We start from the raw sequence: 13,175 nt of genomic DNA, 5'->3' as shown, positions 1-13,175 counted from the left end.
TGTATGATCCTTTTAATGTGCTCTTGGATTCTGTTTGCCAGTATTCTGTTGAGGATTTTTGCATCTATGTTCATCAGTGATATTAGCCTATAGTTTTCTTTCTTTGTGAAACCTTTGTCTGGTTTTGGTATCAGAGTGATGGTGGCCTTGTAGAATGAGTTTGGGAGTGTTCCTCCCTCTGCTATATTTTAGAAGAGTTTGAGAAGGATAGGTGTTAGCTCTTCTCTAAATGTTTGATAGAATTCACCTGTGAAGCCATCTGGTCCTGGGCTTTTGTTTGCTGGAAGATTTTAAATCACAGTTTCAACATCAGTGCTTGTGATTGGTCTGTTCATATTTTCTATTTCTTCCTGGTTCAGTCTCAGAAGGTTGTGCATTACTAAGAAATTTTTCATTTCTTCCAGGTTGTCCATTTTATTGGCATATAGTTGCTTGTAGTAATCTCTCATGATCCTTTGTGTTTCTGCAGTGTCAGTTATTACTTCTCCTGTTTCATTTCTAATTCTATTGATTTGAGTCTTCCCCCTTTTTTCTTAATGAGTCTGGCAAATGTTTTATCAATTTTGTTTATGTTCTCAAAGAACCAGCTTTTAGTTTTATTGAATTTTGCTATCATTTCCTTCATTTATTTTTCACTTACTTCTCATCTGATCTTTATGATTTCTTTCCTTCTGCTAACTTTGGGGATTTTATGTTTTTCTTTCTCTAATTGCTTTAGGTGTAAGGTCAGCTTCTTTATTTGAGATGTTTCTTGTTTCTTAAGGTAGGATTGTATTGCTATAAACTTCCCTCTTACAACTGCTTTTGCTGCATCCCATATGTTTTGAGTCATTGTGTTTTCATTGTCATTTGTTTCTAGGTATTTTTTCATTTTCTCTTTGATTTCTTCAGTGATCTCTTGGTCATTAAGTAGTATACTGTTTAGCCTCAATGTGTTTGTATTTTTTACAGATCTTTTCCTGTAATTGATATCTAGTCTCATAGTGTTGTGGTAGGAAAAGATACTTGATATGATTTCAATTGTCTTAAATTTACCAAGGCTTTATTTGTGACCCAAGATATGATCTATTCTGGAGAATGTTCCATGAGCACTTGAGAAGAAATATTTTGTTGTGTTTGGATGGAATGTCCTATAAATATCAATTAAGTCCATCTTGTTTAATGAATCATTTAAAGCTTGTGTTTCCTTATTTATTTTCATTTTGGATGATCTGTCCATTGGTGAAAGTGGGGTGTTAAAGTCTCCTACTATGAATGTGTTACTGTCAATTTCCCCTTTTATGGCTGTTAGTATTTGCCTTATGTATTGAGGTGCTCCTATGTTGGGTGCATAAATATTTACAATTGTTATATTTTCTTCTTGGATTGTTCCCTTGATCATTATGTAGTGTCCTTCTTTGTTTCTTGTAATAGTCTTTGTTTTAAAGTCTATTTTGTCTGATATGAGAATTGCTACTCCAGCTTTCTTTTGATTTCCATTTGCATGGAATATCTTGTTCAATCCTGTCACTTTCAGTCTGTATGTGTCCCTAGGTCTGAAGTGGGTCTCTTGTGGACAGCGTATATACGTGTCTTGTTTTTGTATCCATTCAGCCAGTCTATGTCTTTTAGTTGGAGCATTTAATCCATTTACATTTAAGGTGGTTATCGATATGTATGTCCCTATTACCATTTTCTTAATTGTTTTGGGTTTGTTTTTGTAGGTCTTTTCCTTCTCTCATGTTTCCTGCCTACAGAAGTTCCTATAGCATTTGTTGTAAAGCTGGTTTGGTGGTGCTGAGCCCTCTTAACTTTTGCTTTTCTGTAAAGGTTTTAATTTCTCCATCAAATCTGAATGAGATCCTTGCTGGGTAGAGTAATCTTGGTTGTAGGTTTTTCCCCTTCATCACTTTAAATATGTCCTGCCACTCCCTTCTGGCTTGCAGAGTTTCTGCTGAAAGATCAGCTGTTAACCTTATGGGGATTCCCTTCTGAGCTATTTATTGTTTTTCCCTTGCTGCTTTTAATATGTTTTCTTTGTATTTAATTTTTGATAGTTTGATTAATATGTGTCTTGGCATGTTTCTCCTTGGATTTATCCTGTATGGGATTCTCTGTGGTTTCTGGACTTGATTAACTATTTCCTTTACCATATTAGGGAAGTTTTCAACTATAATCTCTTCAAATATTTTCTCAGTCCCTTTCGTTTTCTCTTCTTCTTCTGGGACTCCTATAATTCGAATGTTGGTGTGTTTAATGTTGTCCCAGAGGTCTCTGAGACTTTCCTCAATTCTTTTCATTCTTTTCTCTTTATTCTGCTTTGCAGTAGTTATTTCCACTATTTTATCTTCTTGGCCACTTATCCAGTCTTCTGCCTCAGTTATTCTGCTATTGATCCCTTCTAGAGAATTTTTAATTTCATTTATTGTGTTGTTCATACTGTTTGTTTGCTCTTTAGTTTTTCTAGGTCCTTGTTAAACATCTCTTGTATTTTCTCCATTATATTTCCAAGATTTTGGATATTTGTTATCATTATTCTGAATACTTTTTCAGGTAGACTGCCTATTTCCTCTTCATTTCTTTGGTCTGGAGGGTTTTTGCCTTGTTCCTTCATCTGCTGTGTGTTTCTCTGTCTTCTCATTTTGCTTAACTTACTGTGTTTGGGCTCTCCTTTTCACAGGTTGCAGGTTCGTAGTTCCCGTTGTTTTTGGTTTTTGCCCCTAGTGGCTAAGGTTGGTTCAGTGGGTTGTGTAGGCTTCCTGGTGGAGGGGACTAGTGCCTGTGTTCTGGTGGATGAGACTGGATCTTGTCTTTCTGGTGGGCAGATCCACGTCTGGTGGTGTGTTTTGGGGTGTCTGTGGCCTTATGATTTTAGGCCACCTCTCTGCTAATGGGTGGGGTTGTGTTCCTGTCTTGCTAGTTGTTTGGCATAGGGTGTCCAGCACTGTAGCTTGCTGGTCGTTGAGTGGAGCTGGGTCTTGGTGTTGAGATGGAGATCTCTGGGAGATTTTTGTCATCTGATATTACATGGAGCTGGGAGGTCTCTTGTGGTGCAATGTTCTGAACTTGTCTCTTCCACCTCAGAGCCAGAGCCCTGATGCCTGGCTAGACACCAAGAGCCCATCATTCACATGGCTCAGAATAAAAGGGAGAAAAAGAAAGAGAGAAAGAAAGAAAGAAAGAAAGAAAGAAAGAAAGGAAGGAAGGAAGGAAGGAAGGAAGGAAGGAAGAAAGAAAGAAAGAAAGAAAGAAAGAAAGAAAGAAGGAAGGAAGGAAGAAAGACTATAAAATGAAATAAAGTAAAATAAAATAAACTTATTAAAATAAAAACTAATGTAAAAAAATTTTAAGTAATAAAGAAAAAAGAAAGAAAGTAAGAAGAGAGCAACCAAAGCAAAAAACAAATCTACCAATGATAACAGGAGCTAAAAACTATACTAAAAAAAACAAACAAAGAAACAAAAAAACAGACAGACAGAATCCTAGGACAAATGTTAAAAGCAAAGCTATACAGACAAAATCACATACAGAAACATACACATACATACTCACAAAAAGAGAAAAATGGACAAAAAGAAATATATATATATATATATACATACATACATATATATATATATATATATATATATATATATATATATATATATATATATATATATATATATATATATCATTGCTCCCAAAGTCCACCTCCTCAATTTGGGATGATTTGTTGTCTATTCAGGTATTCCACAGATGCAGGGTACATCAAATTGATTGTGGAGATTTAATCTGCTGCTCCTGAGGCTGCTGGAAGAGATTTCCCTTTCTCTTCTTTGTTCGCACAGCTCCCTGGGCTCAGCTTTGGATTTGGCCCCGCCTCTGCGTGTAGGTCGCCTGAGGCCATCTGTTCTTCACTCAGACAGGACAGAGTTAAAGAAGCAGCTGATTCGGGGGCTCTGACTCACTCAGGCTGGGGGGAGGGAGGGGTACAGAGTGCGGGGTGAGCCTGCAGCGGCAGAGGCCAGTGTGACATTACAACAGCCTGAGGTGCCGTGTGTTCTCCCAGGGAAGTTGTCCCTGGCTCACGGGACCCTGGCAGTGGCGGGCTGAACAGGCTCCCGGGAGGGGAGGTGCGGATAGTGACCTGTGCTTGCACACAGGCTTCTTGGTGGCTGCAGCAGCAGCCTTAGCGTCTCATGCCCGTCTCTGGAGATTGTTTAGGTGGTGCTCTTAATCCCCTCTCCTCACACACCAGGAAACAAAGAGGCAAGGAAAAGTCTCTTGTCTGTTTGACAGCTTCAGACCTTTTCCCTGATTCCCTCCAGGCTAGCTGTGGTGCACTAGCCCCCTTCAGGCTCTGTTCATGCAGCTGACCCCAGTCCTCTCCCTGGGATCTGATCTTCGAAGCCAGAGCCTCAGCTCCTAGCCCCTGCCCGCCCTGGTAGGTGAGCAGACAAGCCTCTCGGGCTGGTGAGTGCTGGTCGGCACTGATCCTCTGCGCAGGAATCTCTCCGCTTTGCCCTCCGCACCCCTGTGGCTGCGCTCTCCTCCGTGGCTCTGAAGCTTCCCCCCTCCACCACCCACAGTCTCCGCCCGTGAAGGGCCTCCCTAGTCTGGAAAGTGGAAACTTTTCCTCCTTCACAGCTCCCTCCCACTGGTGCAGGTCCCGTCCCTATTCTTTTGTCTCTGTTTTTCCTTTTTTATTTTGCCCTACCCAGGTACATGGGGAGTTTCTTGCCTTTTGGGAGTTCTGAGGTCTTCTGCCAGTGTTCAGTAGGTGTTCTGTAGGAGTTGTTCCACATGTAGATGTATTTCTCACGTATTTGTGGGGAGGAAGGTGATCTGCACATCTTACTCCTCCTCCATCTTGAAGCTCCTCCTGCATTTATCCTTACAATCTTCGTGTCCATGAATGTAAAAATTTTTTAAAATATATATTTATTTATTTATGTTTGGCTGCATTGGGTCTTTGTTGCTGCACACGGGCTTTCTCTAGCTGTGGTGAGCGGGGGCTACTCTTTGCTGCGGTGCCTAGGCTTCTCATTGCAGTGGCTTCTCTTGTGGATCATGGCTTCTAGGCGCACGGACTTCAGTACTCGTGGCACACAGGCTCAGTAACTGTGGCCCACAGGCTCTAGAGCACAGGCTTAGTAGTTGTGGCTCACGGGCTTAGCTGCTCCGCAGCATGTGGGATCTTCCTGGACCAGGGCTCAAACCCGTGTCCCCTATATTAGCAGGCAGATTCTTAACCACTGCACCAAAAGGGAAGTCCATACATTTTTATAAAACTAAAACTTTCCCAGGGTAGCCATCTTTGCACCCCCTAATTTGATGGAGTATCCACGCTCATAAAAATCTGTATTTTTCCATCACAGTATTTATAACTATAATTAATTAATTAAATATATAATTATTTAAGATCCATCACCTCCCTATACTGAAAACTCCATGAAGGCAGGGGTATGTCTGTCTTGATTGCTGGTGTAGTCTCAACATACCAGTCTGGTGTTTGGGACATACGTGGCACTCAACAGATATTTATTGAATATATGAGTAAATGAATAAGTGATAATAAGTGAATAACAAAGAAAATATTATGTTTGATAACACAATATACATCTACTAAATGTTTATAAATTTGTTCTGCAATGCATATTTTAGTTTATATAGGTATAGTCTATATACTAGGATGGAGTAAAAGTAATCAGATGTAGAATAAAGGGACTTAGTTTATAAAAGTTAAGCCAAAAGGTAGTTTTCCATAATCATATACAGATACACAAAAGTATAATGAAAATCTATATAGTAAGGAAGTAAAGCAAACTGTTTAGATTTAAATCTTAGCTCAGCTAATGACTGTGTTGTATAACCTTTGGCAAGTTTTGAGTTTCAGTGGGCTCATTCACAAAATGAGGGTAGATCATAAGATCCAGGATTGTTGTGAGCTTCAGAAGAGTTAAAACATATAAAGTGCTTAGAACATTGCCTGGCACAAATCAGTCCCACAATAAAAGTTAGTTTAACACACTATAATATTACCACTATCACTATTACTACTACTACTACAAGAGCAGTACATTTAAAATATGATGTAATATGGATAACTGATAAGAACTGTATGTCTATGATTAGAATGAAATCCATAGGGAGGCTTATAAAGTGTCTTTCTGAAAGAAACAAATTAGGGGAAAGTAATTCAGTTTCACAAAATCTTTGCTAAAAAGGGTAATGAAAATGGATGATTATAATTATAACAGTAGTAACAGGAGAAATCTGGCTCTATTCTTAGCAGTGTGTATGTATTAACACACTAAATATTCACAAAGACTGTAAGAGGTTAGTACTGTTATCTTATTTACAAATGAGGAAACTAAGCATAGAGAGGTTAATTAAATAGCAAGGAAGGGGGGTGATCAAGATTCAGCTCCATGCTGTCTTGCTCTACAGCCTCTTGATATGACTATGATACTATAAATTTCTTCACTCACTCACCGAAAGGTTAAATTGCTAACTTGCTATATCCCAAGGATTGTGTTTAGAATTATGGATAACTTAAGATACAATTACCTTCCTTGAGAAGCTCACAGACTCATTGGGAATAAATACAAATAAACACACAGTTAGTGACCTACACACAGGTAGGTGACAATTACTGAATACTTATTATATGTTAGGCACTTTGCTAAGTGTTTTACATTGATTAGTTATCCTAATTTAATTCTTACAGCAACTCTACAGAACCAGGTTCTATTATCATTTCGGTCTTATAAATTAAAAAACAAAATAACCCTGAGGCTTAGAAGGACTAAATATAGGCTTTTGATTTCTTTGCTACACTGACTGTGGTATCTTATATTCTTTAAGAGTTCAGTTAGAACACTGTGAGCAAACAGAAGAAAGAGGACTCAGCTTGTGGGGCAGAGGTGGTGGGCATCATTTTGAATTGTATCTTGAAAAACAAACAGTAACTCTTCTGTCTGAAAGCAGGGAGGGCATACCAGACAGAAGAAAAAGCATATGCAAAGTCATGAGAACAAGAAATAGCCTAGAATATTCAGATAAAAGAGGTAGTTCTATGCAAGTGGAGAGCAGGGGTATTACAAGTCGGGAGTAAGAGGTGAGTCATATATGGTACGCTGGCCCCAGACAGAGAAGTCCTCTATATATCATACAAAGGAGTCTGCCCTTTGTTCTGTAGGAAGTGAGGAGCCAGGGAAGGATCTTAAGAATCTGAGTAAAGAGATAAGATATATACATCCTTATGCAACATAATTAGCAGCAGTGTGGAGGCTGCACTGGAAGAAGTGATTATATGCACAGGGTCCAAAAGCTTTGCAGCTACAAAAGGGATGCACTACAAGAGATGTAGAGTGAGGCTTCATAAACAAAATATTATAACTTATAAATAGAATTCTTGAAGGCTGCTATTACACATAGGACTTTAAAAAATAAGATTATACTATTTGGTTTTCTTTACTTTTTCAGAGTAAACTGTCTTTTTGCAGAGCCTTGTCCTAGGAGTCAGGAGATTCAGATTCTAGATCTGTCCTTGCATCATTAAACAACTAACAGTGTCTCATATATTGATATAAGATAAAGTGGCCATTTGCTTTTATTTGGAAAACAAAAATTTTTTTTTTGGAATCTTCAGAAGAAATGTGAGCACAAAATATTGTATCATGTTTTTAACTAGCTGTTTTCTTTATTAGCAAACTGAGGCTCTTCTTTTCCAAATATATTTCTTTATAATTTTTAAACTAAAAACCTAAAATATTCCTATTTTAAGAAGCACAGCTGCTAAAATGCAAGTGACTGGTACTCAGGTTAATTTGAATTCATATAGAACAAGTGAAGGATAGATAAGATGCAATGTCTTACTCAAAATGGCTGAAAAACTAGAAGTCAATTCAGTTAAGATTCTCTAAGTTGAGTGAACAAGAAGCAGTTCCAAAAGTTCAAAAAAGCAACTATATTCAAGAAAATGTTCATTAAATACTTACCTTAGTAATAATCCTATAAGTAATGAACGTTTCAATTGTAGTAACATGGCTTTCAGGTTCATCAACTGTAATGAAAAGATCTTTCAAATCTGGCTCATCTTCAAACTTGACTTGGTTTATCATTGATAAAGGGGATGTTGGCATCACAGGGCTGAAGGAATTCATGTCCATCAATGAGGCATCCTAGGAATAAAACAATCAAAAATTAATATCTATGGGGAAAAACGTTAAAATCCTCTTTTTCTTAGGCACGACAAATACTAATCAAATATGTCAAGAACAAAAAGGATAACTGGACTCCTGCTTAAATAAGGTATGTGGAACATGTATTTTTATCTCTGCTTCATCTCAAAATCCCACTTTAAAAATGACAGTAAAGAAACAAAGACAAAACAAGACAAAAAGTTATAAAAAGGCATAAACCCTCAAGGTAAAAAGAAGAGACTAAGCAAACAAAGTTAACTACTTTTTTGGAAACTGGGAATCTGATGGTTGAGTGGTAACTGAAAAGCAGTGCAGAAAGAGCTAAAGTAAACATAGGAGAGAATGGTAGACCCGGAAAAAGAAGGCACATTTATGACACACGATCACAGCGACACTTAAGAATTAGAGGTGTCAGAAACCTGTGGACATAGAATGCTGGAAGAGTTAAAGCAGAGGATTGGTTAAAAAGCTCATAAAACAAAAAAGGAGTTAGTACCTCAGATTCCCTCACCTACCCTATGCAATCAGGTGATTTTTCTTCCCCAATTTTGCAAAAAACCTGGAAATTTGCTTTCTGGCGTGTCTCTGAACTCAAGGGCACCAGGCAGGATGGAGGGAGAGAGAGGCCCTATGAAAATACAGATATCAAGGGAAAGTCCTACATACTAGATGAAAAGATATCCAGCCCTTTCCCCTCATTTGGCCCCAAGAACGTGGGCAGCAAGCTGTTGAATGTCTACTCAGCTTGTCAGTCCCTGGTGCGGGAACTACCGAACATATCAACATGTGGAAAGCCTCTGATGTGAAAGATTCACAAATAAACAAACAAAGAGAATACAGGAAGCAGACAGAATAGAGAATATAATGCTTTAAAAATAGATGAAATCATTAGTGATAAGAATGATATCAAATTCATTAATAAAACAGGTGTTATTTTTCAAAAAAATTCAGAGAACAACGGGAAAACCAATAAAAAAGGAGGCTCATGAAAGCTGAAATATTATGGAAGGATAAAAACTCAACAGGAAGTTCAAAAGATTTAACTTGAGAACTAAGCTGAACCAAAAGAACATGGGATGGAAAAGGAGAGAGAAGTATTTTTAAAAATTAAAGGATCCAGATAGATAGTACCTGAATGAACAGAATTCCAGAAAATGAAGAAGGAAAATGTCCTCTGAACTGAAATATTTCCAGGTTGACAGGGCCTAGCAGGCCTCCTCAAAATGAACAGGACAGTAGTGGGGTGGGTAGTATCCCTACAAGCATCTATCACCATGCCATTTCATAACAGTAGGGATTTTAAATTCCTAAAAGCTTCCAGAGAGACTATAAACAGGTAAAATACAATAGGAATGGCTTCAGATTTCTCAGTGGTAACACTGGAAACTAAATGATAATAAAATTGTACCTTCAAGATTTTTAGAGGAAAATATTTCCTACCTAGAATTATACATAGCCAAACTGTCATTCAAGTATACAGGTAGAATGAAGACATTTCAGATAAGAAAGATTTCAAAAACTGACTTTCCATGTACCTATTCTTACACATTCTTTGGAAGACTCTTCACTTTTCCAAAATAAGGGCATATACCAAGAAAGAAGAAATATGATCTGAAAGTAAGAGATTCAACATAGAAGAGAACTAAAGGAAATTCCTTGGATGACAGTGAAAGAATGTTCCAGGTTGACAGCTTTGCAACAGACTTAGAGAACCTATACAGACTAGAGCAGAAAGACTCTGGGGGGCAAGGAGATGAAGAGGGAAAGAATAAAGGAAGAGAGGGAGGAAGGAAAGAGAAAGAGCAAAGGAAAAAGGGAAAGAGAATGAGGGAAGGAGGGAGGGAGGGAGAAAGGAAGGAAGGGAGGAGGGAAGTGGGGAGGGAGGGAGGTTGACAGAATACCTGATAAATTTAAGCATAATGAAAGGAAGTATGCTATGTTAGATTTTGTAGATGAATTGGTGCAAAAAAGCCAAGAGGCAGAGAAAACAAGAGAGGGAGAAAGGGAGGGCCTAAAGTAAAGGAATGAATGAATGATGAACTCTAAAGAAAACAAAAGGTACAAGAATGAAAAATGTAATCATAGTTCATTACATGGCTTGACTGTGAATAAAAATAAATTGTTCTTAATACTGAATTTAACTAAAAATGGTGATACAGTTATATTAAGATAATGGGGGGGGAAACATATGTATATGTTTGAGGGGAGGAGATATTGCCTATAAAACAGTTTCAAACATGTCAATACCATGATGGAAAAGGAAGATGAGGAACTGTTCCAGACTGATGAAGACCAAAGAGACACAAGAGCCAAAGCAACATATGATCTTGGATTGGATTCTGTTCCAAAGGAGAAGAAACTTTGTTTTTTCTCTCTAAATGATATTATTGGGACAACTGAAAATTTTGAAAGGGTCTGTGGATTAGAATATAGTATTATGTCAATGTTAATTTCCTGATTTGCATACTTATACTGTGATTACATAGGAGAGTGTCCTTGTTTTCAAAAAATATACACAGATTTAATTAGGAGTAATAAAACATGTCTCTAATTTACTCAACTTGCACACACACAGAGAAAACAAATGTTGTGAAATGGTAATAACTTGGAAATCTAGATTCTTTGTGGTATTCTTGCAACTCTTCTCCAAGTTTGCAATTATTTCAAAATACAAAGTATATTTATAGTTTTCAAAAGTCAAATCATCTGACAAGGCCTAAAATAAAACGAAACAAATTAAAAATTAAAAAAGCAGCATCACATGCTCCACTATTGCTTTTACCAGTTCATGCTCCTCAGAAGCAAATTCAGAACTCTATTAGCTACTTTTGTTCCTTGTTACCTTCCTTATTTCAAAATAACATATATTTTCTTTTTTTTTAATTTTTCAATTTTCATATTATCAGTAGGTGTCCTTCTAAGGAGGATGAAGAGTATTTATTTAAGCCAATTAATTATATGAGTATAGACTCAGAGTCCTATTTTACTCAATGGGTTATAATCCATTAATATAATTTATTTTGATGTTCTAAGTGTCCAAAATTTGCCTAGTGGGAGCTCCTTAAAGCTGGCATCTGTGTGTTTTTGATATGTCTTCATTATTCCTTGAGCACTTTATTTTCTGGCATAGCAAGATGTTTCAGATTTATGTTATATTTTCCCTGCCCCAGTCATGGAATCAGACATTTCTCCAAGGAGCTCTGGTTTCTTTTAGAGGAGACTGGTATTTAGAAAACAAGATATAAATGCTAGAAAATATATGTATATTAGGCATGATTTAGACCAAGGAATAGAGGACAAATTACAGTTGAGTTGATCAGACACACAAAAACATGGAGACAATAAATGTCTTGCAACAAAAGTTTAGTGAAACAAATTATGATATATACCTACAATAGGATACAATAAAGTCTATCCATATACTAGAATACAATAAAGTGATTAATATATTAGGAGAATATATAGTAACTTGGAAAAAGATTCACAGTATGGTATTAAGAGAAAATATTAGCTTATAAAATTTGTATTCAACTAGATTCTAATTCATGTACATGTATTTATGTGTGTGTATGACAGAGGGGGGCCAGAGGATAGGAGAGAAAAAGTGAGAAATAGCGCACTCACAATATGCATGCACTCATGAACTTAGAAGCTATACCAAAAAGTTAACAGAAGTTATTCCAGGTGTTGGGATTGCTGTTGAGTTTAATATTTTCCTATCTGAGTTGCTGTATTTCCTAATATTCTAAAATAAATGTGTATCATTTTGAAAAAAGGTTTTTAATTGTTTAGAGTCAACACTATCTAACGTGTTCAGAAACAGTAAGAACTACAGTAAAAAAAAAAAAACAGTAAAAACTACTGAAAAAACTACTGTAAAAAAAAACAGTAAGTTAAAAGAGCTGTCTAGGGCCATTTTGGCAGAAGACCTTGGATTACATATTTGATTATTTGTTTTTTTTTTCTTAATTCAAAGTTGTATAGTTAAATAGGAAATTTAAAAATATGTCCGGAATCACATGAAAATGGGATTGTCAAAATAAATTATGGGATGCTAACACAATGGAATACTAAGCAGCCATTAAAACCAGAATTTAGAGGTTTCAAATAAATGTGCAATCAGCATGTACAAAAATCTCTCTCAATTATCATTTCATATAAACAGTAGTTTTGTAAGTTGATGGGCAAATGTGCTTTAAATTTCACTGACAGTGCATGCAACCATGTGCTTTGGCGTTCTTTGTAGTCACCCTCTTAACTCACCACAACCCACTTCTTTTACCTACTACATAATTTAGCATTCTATTTCTTCTGCTTAAAATGCATCCTTTTGTAGAGTGGAAAAGATCTGCCTGAATTTATAAAGGCTCACAATTCCAATGAGTGTAGTGTGGTGTCATAAACATATGCTTCAATATCTAGCAAAGGAAGAAAATTACAGGCTGAAATTTAGCAACATCCAAGATTTCAGTAGAAGGATGTAAATTACTATGAATCACTCAAAAACATTCTTAAAACCTCAATAAAAGTGACTATCCAAAGAGTTTTATATTTGCTTCAAAAAAAGGAAAGAAAATATACTGACAATACTTAAAAGATTTACATTTGGACACGAATAAGTAAAGACAATAAGTGTTTGAGAAGATCCAAAGAAGTAACTGACCAAAAAAAACTTCATTTAACTTTTTGTGGTTGATGCTTTTCAGGAGAAATGGATCATTAAAATTTGTTCTTTCCAAACAAAGTTCTTACCTCCACAATAACGCATGCCTCTTTCTCCTGATAGTTCTCTCTGTCTTTCTCCCCGTCCTCAACCTCATTTATACATTTGTTCATTCTTAGCATTTGGATATACATCCCTTATCCTATGATATTTCTCACAATGAAAATACATCTTTTCATTTTTTTCTTCAAGAGATTAAAGCAGAAGGGAAATTATTTGCATGGTAAATCTCTACTTCTTAAATAACATTGAATACCTTTCTTATAGCTAGCATAGTGAAAACA

At 36.5% G+C, this 13,175-nt stretch overlaps 1 protein-coding gene across 6 annotated transcripts in view; it reads right to left on the bottom strand.

The window, feature by feature from the left end:
• Positions 1 to 13,175, bottom strand: part of SNX7 (sorting nexin 7) — a 98,234-nt gene that overhangs the window by 66,003 nt on the left and 19,056 nt on the right. For all 6 annotated transcript variants that reach the window (XM_082611994.1, XM_082611992.1, XM_082611993.1 and 3 more), the window contains exon 2: positions 7,965 to 8,147. In XM_082611994.1, the coding sequence (XP_082468120.1) occupies positions 7,965 to 8,147 (183 nt within the window). The remainder of the gene's footprint in view (positions 1 to 7,964; positions 8,148 to 13,175) is intronic.

This window comes from Mesoplodon mirus (assembly GCF_964341445.2).
Source record: "Mesoplodon mirus genome assembly, chromosome: 3".
NCBI classification, from domain to species: Eukaryota; Metazoa; Chordata; class Mammalia; order Artiodactyla; family Ziphiidae; genus Mesoplodon; species Mesoplodon mirus.
Note: the sequence above shows the minus strand (reverse complement) of the source record. Positions and strands in the feature narration are given on the sequence as shown.